This window comes from Equus quagga, chromosome 17 (genome assembly GCF_021613505.1).
Source record: "Equus quagga isolate Etosha38 chromosome 17, UCLA_HA_Equagga_1.0, whole genome shotgun sequence".
NCBI lineage: Eukaryota > Metazoa > Chordata > Mammalia > Perissodactyla > Equidae > Equus > Equus quagga.
The window spans coordinates 8,261,741-8,275,452 of record NC_060283.1 but is presented as its reverse complement, the minus strand read 5'-3'; the positions used below and the strand labels follow the sequence as shown (position 1 = coordinate 8,275,452).

The following is a 13,712-nucleotide window of genomic DNA, read 5'->3' as shown; positions in this document are numbered from 1 at the left end:
ACTGCTTTTGCACTTAGGGGCCATTATTAAGTAAAATAAGGGTTACTGGAACACAAGCACTGCGATGTGCCACCATCGGTCTGGTAACCAAGAGGCTCCCAGGCTGGCAGGCAGATAGCGGACGCAGCGTGGATGTAGATATGCTGGACAAAGGGATGATTCACATTCCAGGCGAGATGGCACGAGATTTCTTCACACTATTCAGAACAGCATGCAATAAAATTTATGAATTGTTTATTTCTGGAGTTTTCCATTTAATATTGTCAGACAGTGGTTGACCGCAGGTAACTGAAACCACAGATAACGGGGGGCTATCCATTTAGGTGCTGAGGAGAGTGTTTTCATGTAAGCCCAGAAAACTCTAGCTGTAATAAATATACCTTGTGTTTAAGATTAGCTTCTTTTACTATCTTTTCTTTTAGACTCTGGATATTTCCTACTAATGACTTTAATCCAGAAACGTGTCTTTTTATAACCACTTAAATGCCACATTTTGGTGTTTTAGAAAGAGACTCGCAGTAAGGACTCAATGGTAGGCTAGTCTCATGTGTCAGAATATTTAAATATGTTAAAATAAGTTTAATTTCCATTTTATTCCTGACAAATCTGAGGTTTTGATTTGATACATCTTGACCATAATTTGGAGAAGGGTAAGACGTTCCTAAAGGTAAATGTAGTGCTATTTTAGAAGTTGCATTTTTAAAATATTTGTAACCAATTTCCTCTTTACACAGTCTATTTTCTTTCTGTCACTCAGACTTTGTAATTTTGTTTCTTTTGCAACAGGAATTATGCTTGTTCTTCCTCTTAGATTGCATGTACGTTTGCTCCATAAATGTACAAAGAAAGCTTTCAGCCTCTTTTTTAGTGTTGCAATAGAAGAGTAAGCTTCTTGATAACAGGCACCATCTTGACTTATGCTGGAGGCAACTACTGCTTAGTAACTACTGCATTAGTAGGACTAATGTCCAGTTGCTTTTCAGAGTCTTTTTTTGAAATAACAGTTTAAAAATCTCTTACAGTCTGGTTTTCACCAAACGTTTATTAAGCCTCTGTGATGTTCAGGCCTCCATATTCCATGCCTTCTCCTATATGCTGGTCATCGGGCTCTCTGCCTTATGAAAGATACAGGGACCTGTAAGATGGTCCTTAACCCTAAGATGCTTCCAGTTAGGTTGGAATTTATTTCCAACAGCAAATAAATTGGATTTTTTTAGCTAGATAGTAGATCTTATCTAGACTTATTGGTTCCAGAGGACCAAATCCTTACTAATTGTTCTGTTCTTACAGTAATGTTAATTCTAAGTATTTAAAAATCAACCTGCTGATTTACATAGCTTCTCCGCACTCCTTAAGTATGGGAAGTGCTTAGTGACTTGCTTCCAAAGAGTGCAGTGTGAAAGGGAGGGGAGAGGAGCCTGGCAAACTCCCTCAGCCAGGGGATCAAGGTTCACGTCAGTAGTGATGTCACGTTGATGTGGTATGAACTGCTGGTGTGATCGGACAGGGATGGCCCTTCACCTAACTGGTAACCTTCCCCAGGACCTGTAACTCCAGGCCAAGCATGAGAAAAACATCACACGAACCCAAATTGAGGGACATGCTATGAAATACCTGACAGTACTCCTCAAAACTCGAAATCATCAAAAGCAAGGATAAATCTGAGAAATTGTCATAGTCCAAAAGAGGCTAAGGAGATAAGATGACAGAATGTGGTGTGGTATCCTGAGTTGGTGCGCTCTTGGAACAAGAAAAGGGCCCTAGGGTAAAATTAATGAAATCCGAATGAGGAATGGGGCTTAGTTACTAGTAATGCACCGATATTAGTTCATTAGTTGTGACAAATGTACCACCATACTGATGTAGCACGTTCACAGTGAAAGAAACTGAGTGCTGGATGTAAGGCAACACTGTATTGTCTTTGCACCTTTTCTGTAAATCTGAAATTATTCTAAAATGTTTAAATTCTAAGTGTTAAATATAACATGTTCCAAATATATGTTAAATATAACAATATTCTAAACATTAAAAAAAAGAAGAAGAAGAAGAAAGCCTTAATCGTGAAGCAGAAATTGCTTTGGGAGATGCAAGGAGGTCCCCTTTCACTCCTTCCACTCAGTATTACAGCAGAGGTCCTAGCCAGCACAAAAAGATGAGAAAAAGAAAGAAATGATAGAAAGTTTGGTGGGGAGTCAATCTGCCTGTCCCCGGAGCTCTGATGGTGGAGGGGGCATTCACTGGCTCAGTTTAGCAGCTTCTGAGATGGTATGAATTGCCATCAAGAATTGTGGTCACAAGAAAGACTGGAAAATGGCCACTGTTTTTGTGGCCCAGCTATAAAGCAAAAAGGAAATGGTAGATGATATAAAATCATTTGTTTTAATAGTAGAGAGAGTATTAGGAAAGATTTTTAAAAGAGCTCACGCATTTCTAATTTTCATTGTTAATTGATAAAATTTCAAACACTTTTCCTTATGTACTGGAAGGTTTTTTTTGATAGTGTATAGAAGCTAGCACAAAGGAAAAGCTTGGGGGTTAGATATAGAAGTCTTCTACAGAGTTCCTGAAGGTAACTTGCTTCTCTGTCTAAAAATATAGCCTGTATTCTGCTGGTAGTGAAAGACAGTTATCACCGAAATGAATAATTCATTGAAACAGAATTTTTATTGGGGCTTAGAAAATTCAAACATTTAGATTTATTTGGTATAGTTTCCCCCTGATGTACATCAAAACTTGAATCTCTTGTCCAGTCCAAAGCTTCTCCTCTCTTTCCCTCCCCTCAACAACACGTCTAGCACAGGCTTGACCCAAATTTGAAACCTACATTTGTGGACCTTTTTGCTATTTTTCCTCCTTGTTTTTCAACTTTTCAACCACTCAATATGCTGCTGAAGAGAGGGGTTTGGTAAGGGGACAGGGTCTTCTCTTACTAGTATTACGGAGTTTTAAAATAGGAACTTGACTAGTAGATTTTCAGGTAAGGAGCACATACAGTAGGTTTCAGACCAGCCGGATGAGGACAGGTGATCTGACTGGCAGATAGAGTGATGTAGAAGGCAGGCACAGCGATTCAGGAAGAGTTCAGGTTTAAATCTTGATTCTGACACTTTTACGTAAAAGGTTCAGTTTTTTGTCTTAAGTGCAGTTGTGAGGATTTGTTTTAACGTGCATATTTAAAGGCTTGGCTCCCCATGTCTATCACAGTTAGATTTTCAGGCCTCAGTAAGTAAACAGAAGCCCTGTTCGCAAAGAGGCAGGATTTTTTTTTTGTAGCTTTGACAGTTTGTTGCAGCTTAAAGTATTATGAGGATTGAAAATCCAGCGGTGTGAAGACTAATAAGATTACTCACCAAACAGTTTTATTGAAAGACCTGCTAGGGATCCTGCTTTAAGTGTCCTCTTTCCCCTCTCAGGTAGCTGACCCATTTCATGTAGGTGGGGGCAATAGGTACGTGTTAGAATTGTGAGAAAAATGCATGTTCATAATAGAAAATTTAGGAAAACCAAAATATAAAGAAAATTAAAAATCAGGCAGTAATATTAGCTAGTTAATATTTTCATGTATATCCTTTCATTTTGTAACAAAAAATAAGCTCTTTTTTGAAATAAGTAATACATGTTCGTTATTTTCAAAAACTCGAACACAGAAAAGCAAAAAAAAATTTTAATTCCCATAACCCCTCCTCTACTCAGTAAATAGCATTGTCCCTGTTTCTTCTCACATGAATTTGTATTTTTTTACCAAAATAAGATCACATTATTTAAATCATCTTTGTAATGTTCTTTTTTATTCAGTGTACTATCAGTATCAATAAATTGTCATCTACAACACAATTTTTAATGAATGGTATCCTGTTGTAGGGATATCCCAAAACTTACTTAACCAGTCCCTGATAGAGCTTATTAAGTTTCCTTAAAAGAAAAATCCTGTTCGTGATAAGCGATCCTATCACTGCATATTTGGACAGATGACTGCTTATTTATTGAAATTACATTTTCAGAGGATCCACTTGTGCTGTTTTATCCCTTATCTTCCAGCAACTTTCTGGGCTTTGTTCCTGCAAATATTACTTCTTTTTTCTGTGTCTTCAGACTTTTTCCTTCTACTTGCTCCTTCCTTTCTCCTGCAATGCTTGAATCACTTTCCATTCCTGAAAATCTTTCCCCGGCTCTGCCTCTCCCTCCAGCTGCCGCCCACTTGTTAGCCCTTCCCTTTACACCCATTCTTCCCATACTTGCTGTCAGTACTTTTTAAACTTCGTTCATTCCTCGGTCTCCAGTGTCTGCCCCACCCCAGCTATAGGGTCATCAATCCCAAAGTATTTGATTCCTTAATTTCAGTGACCCATTTCAAAGTCTGGACCACTCATGGGCTTTTGACTCTTGACCGTTCTCCACAGCGTTCTCCAAGTGACGCCATTTTCTCCTCTGTTGACTGCTTTCTGTCTCCTTCGCTGGTTCTTCTTCCATGTCTTCTTTACATATTGGTCTGTCTCAAGATTCCGTTGTGAAACCTCTGATGCTCCCCAGGCAGATTCCGGTGCTGACAGTGCTCACCCACGTGTTAACTCCCAGGTGTTTGTCTGTAGCCCTTGCCTCTCTCCTGAGCCGTCCATATTGGTAAACAGTTTCCACTTTAGATATGCCTTGGACAGCTTACTTTTTAGAGAAAGTTAATATAAGGAATTCCTCCTCCTTTGTTCGTACCCCACCCAGTGGCATTTCGTTTAGTCCTTCAGTGCTTTGACTTCTCCAGCATCCAGATGAGTCCAAGTCCTCTCCATTCTTCTTGTCGAATCTAGCCCCTCATTCCCATCCGCACTGCCTTAGTTCAGGCCCTCATGTCATGCCAAGATTATTCAGTAGCTTTCCAGTTAAGTCCATGCTCTGCCCTGCTGCCAGAGTTCTTTTTAAAACACGTGATATTGTCCCTCCTTTACCTTAAAACTTTCAGTGATTCCTCATTGCGCACAGAATATAATAGAATTTCCTTGCATGACGCTTGCAGCCATTTGGAATCTGGCCAGTGGTTCCTTCTCTCCAGAATGCCTTGCCCTGCCTGTTCACCTGATGAACACCCTTTAAGACCAAGTTTACCATCTCGGCTGCAGTTTACAGCAGTGACTGCCTCCGCTGCATTCCCACAACTGGTTTTACTGGCCTGTATTTCTTTTTTTTTTTTAAAGGAAGATTAGCCCTGAGCCAACTACTGCCGATCCTCCTCTTTTTGCTGAGGAAGACCGGCCCTGAGCTAACATCCATGCCTATCTTCCTCTACTTCATACGTGGGACGCCTGCCACAGCATGGTGTGCCAAGCAGTGCTGTGTCCGCACCTGGGATCTGAACCGGGGACCCCAAGCCACGGAGAAGCGGAACGTGGGCACTTAGCCGCTGCGCTACCGGGCCGGCCCCTGGCCTGTATTTCTTTTTCAGTTACTGGTGGGCACAGCTGTCATCTCTGTATTAGCAGTGCAAATACAGTGCCTGGAACTAGTTAATAGCTAATCAAACTAGATAGTGTTTGATTTAATTAAAGGCATTTGAGAATTAAGGTTGCCATTCTCGAGTTCAGTTGCCTATAACATAAATACAGCCTGGGAATGTAGTGTGGTTTTGTGAGTTAGAAGACTTCACGCAATATTGTTGCAAAACTCTTATTGGTTGTCTGTGTTCTGTACCAGAATAGTTGCTGTGCATAAAAATTTACGATGTTGGGAAACAACTTGGGGAAACTTTAGAAGGTTTTGTTTTTCATGTGCTGTTTTTATTAACTTTTTTCCATTTTTACTGGAAAGATAATTTATATTCTTGGTTTATTTGATTGATTTTTTTTTTTTGAAAGGACCAAGGGCTGTAGTGAAAAGCAAATCACCCTCCCGCCCCAGACCTCAAAGTCCCTTTTGTTGCCACGTAACAAGTAGGGGCACACTGTATGCACTTCTGCACTTTGCTTTTTAAATTTAATCCACATATATAGCTGTACCTCGTTCTTTTTCATAGCAGCAAGTATTCCATTCTTTGGATATAACTAATTAGTCTTCTGGTGATGGTCATTTAGATTTTTCCTATTATTTATAACTAGTGTTCTTATGAATATCCTCATACACATGTCTTTGTCCCTATATGCAAATAGATTCTGTAGGTTAATTCCTAGAAGTATAATTGCAGAGTTAAAGAATATGTACAGGGGATGGTGGGGAAGGTATGTGCGTTTAAAATTTTGATACATGTTGCCAAATTTACAAGAGTATAATTTTAGGAAATGGAAGATTTATCATGTAGTCCTATTTTCCCAGGATTAATTGTGATTTTTTTTTTTTTTTTAAGTATTCAGGGTCAACTTTGCATATTTGCCAACTGTCTGTTTAAATGCTCATATTAGTGACTAACTCCTCAAAATGCAGTTGAAAATGGTTAAAAGCAAATATCCATTAGTTCTCAGCTACCTGTTTTTCTTCCCACACAGTTGCAGGGGAGCATCATCTTCCTTGAGGTTATATTTGTTTAAAAATACTAGGGGTTCCTCTTTTCTTCCTTTGAAGGTGAGAATATTTGACCAAAAAAATTGAATTGATTAACTTTTAGAAATGCATCTTGAAAATGAAATAAGGTTTTTCTGCCAGGTGAGTGAAAACAGTAATTGGAAATACAGATTGGGGTTTTCCCCTCTTGCTTAAACCCAATGAAATTGTGATGGTTGGCCAAAAAAGAAAAAAAAAGGAACGTTAAAGTTAAAATTCCTATGTGAGGTTGTCAGTTTCTCACGCTGTATATTTTCTTTCAGATTCCTTTGTTTCTTCCTCTTCCTCTCAGCCTGTATCTCTATTTTCGACCTCACAAGGCAAGTCTGTCATTTTTTGTGCATTAATAAAAGAAAAATGTTGAGAAAGAGGCTGTAACTGGGGGCATGAGGCACAAGTTTTCTATTGGCCCCAAATCCCTTAAAATAAAAGTCAATTACAAGCCAGTTCTTTACATTTAGCAGTTTTCAGTGGCTTTCCTGTAGAAGTTAAATAGAATGGACCCTAAAGGTGGATCTTTAACATAGCATACACTTTAGGCATAGTTTTGAGTATTTCTTAAAAATTAAAACTCACCCATGGAATTTGGAGCAGATAGATTTGTGGCTCAGAGACAACCCGCCCCTAGAATGCATTTAACTTATTGATTTGTGGTTGTGTACTGGTGTGGAGAGGTAGGAGATCTGGAAAATAGTATGAAATTGTGCTTCCACGAAGCTCCTGATAACACCCACCTAGCTAGAGCACTTTAGTGCTAATTTGCATGAGATTTATCCCAGAAGCGAGGCTAGTTCCAAATTGCCTAGGAACGTTGAACAAATCAGTTGACTTTTAGGCAAGCAAGGTTTGTTTTCCTAGAGATTAAACTGGCTTTTTGTTTTCATCTGAGGAAGGGAATCAGAGTGTGATGGCTATACATTTGGGGGGTAGCGCTGCCAAGAATCTGCAGGAGAGCACTGTGTGCTTCGTTGATTTGCACTAATAATAGGCGCTGTGTCATTTGTGCTGTTGTACTCGACCTCAAATATAGGTCACTGGAAAACCCTCATTTTAAAAAAGGTAATTAAACTCACTAGGTAGGTCGGAGAAGCCCTGTGCAAGCAGTTTATTGTCCCAGCTGGAATTCTCTAGGTGGGAAGTCTGGATGCTGGTTTGTTAGGAAGACTTTGACCTTATAAGAATACAAATATAATGGAATAAAATGAACTTAGTAAAATTTTTGCTGGCTTTAATCTTCTTCTTAGGAAACTTGGTAGATAATTTGTTGCTTCTAAGTGATAATTTGTTGTTTTTAATTCAAACTCATAACGTTGGAGACCCCAACCCCTTTATAATGTACCTCATTTTGTGAATTTGGGTATCTCTTCAAATCATGACCTTTGAAATTAACTTGTTTTCATTAGAAGATATTTTGTGAATGTTAGAAAGTAACTCAAATACACAAAGTTGATTCTTGACAACTGGAACCCAACCAGATTTATATATTTTTTAAAAAAGTATTTTATTGGGGTCATACTGGCTTACAACATTCTGTAAATTTCAGGTGTATGTCACGGTATCTTCAGTTTCTGTATAGCCTGCATCGTGTTCACCACCAACAGTCCAGTTTTTATCCGTCACCATACAAATGTGCCCCTTTACCCCATTGCCCTCCCCCACCCCCATCTCCTCTGCCAACCAGATTTATATTTTTAAGGGTTTTTTCCCCACATGAGAAATTTAATAATTTAGGCAAGTAAGTATTACATTTATTCTACTCTGGATGATAAACCGGTAAAAATATCATAGTGTAAATAGAACAAATAATTTTTTATCATAAATATTTCAGATCTTTTAAAATACATTCTTTGTAGTTATAACTTCCAGGCACTTTCTTCATACAGAAAGGGGATAATTGATATCCTAAATAGTGTAACATTGCAACCCAAGCCTAATATAACTAATGAGTGGAATGTTGAGAAGATAACTGTCATAGCTTAAAGGATTATTTTAATCCCTGTTAGGAAAAATTAGACATACACTCAAGTAGAGTGGAGGTAAATAAAAAAAGAATTTTCTAATTAAAAACTAATGTTGCAGTAGGCTTTAGTTTCACAGTGAGTATGAAGGTTTGTAAAAGAAAATAGATTTGTCGTTCTTCCTTTTTGCTTATAAAGAGTTATTTTGACCAGTGCCCATTCAGGATAGTGTTATTGTTAAGACGGTATTGTAAAGAGGCAGTTTACAACGTCATAACCCTATAGGTGTTTCAATCTAGCCTCTATTACCAGTGTTTTCTCCTGCAAAAAAAACACATAATGGAAGAGTAACCCACTTGGCTCCCCACATCCTTGGCAGATCTAGAGACCAGCCTGTTCGGCTTTTGAAGGAACCCCTCGGCAAGTGATTAGGTGTGTTCTAGGGTAGCCAACGCTGGTAACTTGTAGTCTGCCTTACTAAAAATAAGAGAAGAGGAAGTTGTTGATGTACTTGGTTAGCTGGATAAAAACCTCTGGGGAGAGAAGCCGGGACCAGTCTGGGCCAACGCAGGCCTTTCAGACCGACTGCTGCCCCAGCCGGCACCTGGGGTCCGTCACAGCACTAATCCAGCTGACTGCTGGTCTGGGCGCCCACACTCCTTAGGCGTTTAGCCTTGGGGAGCTGTGCTTTGCTTTTACAGATGTAACCATACTGAGGCATATGTAGCAATAATTAAATAGGATATTTTCATATTTAAGAATGGCATTTTTAATCCTGAAATATATACGTATCATTACTGGGCTTCAGGGAGATGCATGTAGCAAAAAGTCTTATTAATTTGGACTGAGTAAAGAAAAGGCAGTTAAATTTTTCAAAAGGAAACTATGCAGTATTTATTAAATGGTACTACTTTGAAGTATACTGCTACTCAAGCTCGCAGGTTGAGCTTTTTGAAAGCTAATGAATAGATTCGTGATGAAAATGCCAATGGCATAATCAGTTCCTTCTTAAATGAGTTGTACTCCTGAGTAGGTCCTTTGTAATCTTACTGATTCCTTTTTTCTCATTTAACAGAGTTAAATTTCAGTCTAAGCCCTGAGCATTTCAAAATGGGGGAGTAAATTTTAATGACATTTTCCTGTAATGTAATATAAAGATATTAACAGGTATAGATGTAGTATGTAGCTGGTTTTTCTTGAGCTTTTATTTTATGATGCTCAGTACTTTATGTAAATCATCTCATTTAATCCTCACAGCCAGTTGTACTGAAAAGCTACCAGCTCTTTTACCAGTTGAGGAAACGGAGGTTTTAAAATGATGAAATGACTTGTTCAAGGTCACACAGTGAGTCAGACCTAGAACTCCAAGTCCATGCTCAAAACTGCTACCTACCTATGGTAAAGATGACAAAGTATGTTAGTTGGGTATTAGAGTTTACAGATATTTTTAGAGATGTCATTTTGGGATTCATGTTAAAATTATGAGAGCAGAAGAGGCAGAGATTACTATTTTAGCCATATTATTGCTATTGCTGATGAAATTTAGTATCACCTGGGGGATGTGCTCCTGCCATCACACACAAAATCAGACTGAAATTTGGTTTCTATTTTTGATAAGAGTAGAGGCTGGAAAATATTGCAATTTTCTTTAGAAAACATTGGAAGGAAAGTAGGTGAAAATAAGATTGGAAAGGGGATCCATGCACCGTGCGGAATTGGAAGCACGTTTGCAGTAATGAACACTTGCATTCGATCTGAGCAATGCAGTAGGCATCTGGAATAGGAAGTTAAACACTGAACTTTGGGGCAAACATTGAGGAGAAAAATTTTGCCAGTTACAGCCTTTTTTTTTAACAAAAGCAAAACATTTTTCTTTGTACAAAAGAGCCTTTTTGTTCAGGATCTAGCGTGGCTGCAGAGTGTCTGCTGGCTAACTTCCTATTTTGATGCTGTGGCTGAAAGTTGCTGACTGTTTCGCACGATAATTTGTCTTTCCTTCTTGTTTTGTGAACATGAGAAAATTCAAGTGTAGGAAAACCTATACCTGAATATTTCAAGCCTGCCTTGTGTGAATATGCATATTATGTACGTGGAAAAGTAACTTCGTGGCTACTGCAGGCTGGCATCACTTCTTTACTGATGTATATGGTTTTTCCATGTTACAAGTATCCTTTTTAGTTAAAAGTAATGAATTTCCTAAGTGAAGAGGGGAAAGTAACCATATATAATTTTAAGCTATTCACTCTGTTAGAACTCTGATAGAGGATATAACATTTATTATTGTTGACTTGTTTCTAGATCACATTATGTTTTGAGTAATTAAATTATAAACACTTGAATAAAAAAGTTCTAAATCTCTTTCTGAAAGACAGTTTGGGGAACAAGAAGCCAAGTAAAGAGAAGGTATTTTGAAGGGTAGAGTGAATAGTGTATGAAGGGTTTCTTTTCAGTTTGAATGTATTTACTTGATGCGAACACAGTATTCATTTGGAAGTTGTTTTTTCATCTGTCATTTTTGTCCTCGCCTTGCTCTGTGAGATAAAATACCCTCTGGGCATAGAGGAGAGAAAAGTCTCAATTCCCACTCCACATTCTCTAGTCAAATGGAGCTTTTGCCAATCAAAGTTTTGAGTTAATCCATTTTAAAATTAGTGTGTAGGTGGCGGGCCCTGTGGCCAAATGGTTAGGTTTGTGCGCTCCGCTTCAGCAGCCCAGGGTTTCGCTGGTTTGGATCCTGGGCACCGACCCAGCACCGCTCATCAGGTCATGCTGAGGCGGCGTCCCACACAGCAGAGCCAAAAGGACCTGCAACTAGAATACACAACTGTGTACTGGGCGCTTTGGGGAGAAGAAGAAAAGAAGATGATTGGCAAAAAATGTTAGCTCAGGTGCCAATCTTTGATTAAAAAAATAAAAAATTAGTGTGTGGAAGTACTTAAGGCAGGCACGTAGGCCCACTCCTGCCCCACGCCCTACCCCGCTGTGAGTTGTGCTCCTGGACGGAGACGGTCTGAGCTGGGGTGAGAGTGGAGAGTGTCAGTCTCATCTCCTGTGGGCGCTTGCAGGACTAGAGTTCGGAAGTACGGCTTGGCTTTTCTACCCTTCTAAAACAAATAACATGCGGTAAAGCTGTGGTTCTCAAGCCAGGTTCATTACCTGGGAAACTTGTGATGCAGATTTCTGAGCTCTGTCCTCCTCAGGAAATTCTGAGTCAGGAAGTCAGAGATAAAGCCCATAAAGTGCTAGTAGCTGCTCCCAAGTTTGAAAGAGACTGTAAACTACGGTGCCAAAGGCTGCATTCCTGCGAGGTGGTTAAATTGTTCAGCTGGTTGTACATTGACCTAAAATATACTTTGACCTTGATGGTGAAGAGCGTTTGCTGAGACAGTGTTCAGGGAAAGTTCTTTCTTCTCTCTTTCAACTTTGGCTTCGAATTTTTTTATGTAGTGGACTCTCTTAAATGTCTTTATCCACGTAGAACCTAGCACAGTTCTTGGAATGTCATAGGCGTTTGGTTTGTACCAACTGATTCAGAAGTTGCATTTCCCAAAATTTTGAAATAGATAAAACTCTTTAAATTCCTTTTATGTGTGAATGTTGGGGGGGGGGGAGTGTGTCTAAAATTCTGAATGAGGATTTTCTGTGCCGCGTACCAGGTGATGGTGGTTATGACTGGACAGTGTGCCTTTTTTCCCTCCTCTAACAAAAAGGCATATGTTTTGGAGCTTCTGTGCCGGGAGAGTTTTGTTTTTGTTTTTTGTTTTTGTTTTTTTTTTGAGAATGTGGTGTTTGGGGACATATATTGAGGATTTGCTAAGTGCCAGGTACTTTCTAAGCAGTCCTCAAGGTAGGTGCTTCAGTATCCCCATTTTTTTAGATGAGATTAAGCAATTTGCCAAGGCCACACGATTAGTAAGTGTGATAAAAGGATTTTGCATCTTTTAATAGGAATTTTTGTTTGGGGAGTGGTCTAGAAATTTAGAATAGACTGCCCACTTAGTTTCCTAGTCTTATTTCAGATAATATACTTAAATGGAGACTTCTAAGTATTTAGAGTTTGAGAAGATTATAGGTAAGCAGGGAGCTCAGTAGTGGATAAATTTGGGAACATTCTCATGATCACTGTGGGTTATGACATTTTTCCCCTCTTACCATATGTTGACTCCCTTTTAACAGATTTATTAGATGTATAACTCTTGTTAATAATGAGAGTAATACCATATTTTTAAGGGATTAGAATTCCTGAAAATGAATATTCACATTAAATCCCATTACAGCAAATAACTAATCTAGATAATATTCATAATGAGATTTTTTAAGTAATGTTGAAAGTCTCTTGTAGTGCGTCTGAAGGGCTGGATCTTTTGAAAAAGGAAAGGTAGTGGACATTTACTGAGATGTAAGATAAGCCAGTTATTCCATGAGGCAGTTTTACTGTGTATAGTATTTTATTTTATTTTTTCCTTTTGAGGAAGATTAGCCCTGAGCTAACTGCTGCCAATCCTCCTCTTTTTGCTGAGGAAGACTGGCCCTGAGCTAACATTCGTGCCCATCTTCCTCTACTTTATATGTGGGACGCCTACCACAGCATGGCTTGCCAAGCAGTGCCATGTCTGCACCTGGGATCCAAACCGGCAAACCCCGGGTTGCCGAGAAACCGCTGCGCCACTGGGCCGGCCCCTGTGTATAGTATTTTCAAAGGTAACTACCTTCAGATTTCCATTGGACAACACCAATGACTATTAAGTGCCGTACTGACTACCTGGAAGAGTCTTCACTTATGGAATCTGTTCTAAAAGGTGTACTAGATTCTGCTCTTTGTTCTGGTTAATATTTTCACGCCTCTATAAACTCTTCCAGCCCAATTTTTTCCATTGACTTGGTACAAGTCAGTTCTATCCAAGTTTGTTAGGGTTTCAACTAGCCAAAGAAACTTCTTTTCATTTGCTGAGATTCTAAACAAGATGATTTAAAATTAAACCACAGATGAGGATGCTACCTTACTTTGCTCCGGGTGGGGAAGCTTGATTGACAGTCCTGAGAGCTAGCACCTGCATCTCACCATCACCGAGGAAGGAATGCAGCATCGCACCCTACCCCCGAAGCTCGCCACCCCAAATGTTAAGTCACACAATTACTATTAGGGAACATGGTTAAAGTTCTTTTTGTACAGTTCTGTCGCATTAAAGAATCTTTAGTAAAGTGTTTGAAGTTTGTCAGGCAGTCACAGCA

At 39.1% G+C, this 13,712-nt stretch overlaps 1 protein-coding gene across 1 annotated transcript in view; it reads left to right on the top strand.

The window, feature by feature from the left end:
* Window positions 1-13,712, top strand: part of RTN3 (reticulon 3) — a 59,632-nt gene that overhangs the window by 8,151 nt on the left and 37,769 nt on the right. The window contains exon 2 of the mRNA XM_046643237.1: window positions 6,786-6,842. Coding sequence (XP_046499193.1) covers window positions 6,786-6,842 — 57 coding nt within the window. The remainder of the gene's footprint in view (window positions 1-6,785; window positions 6,843-13,712) is intronic.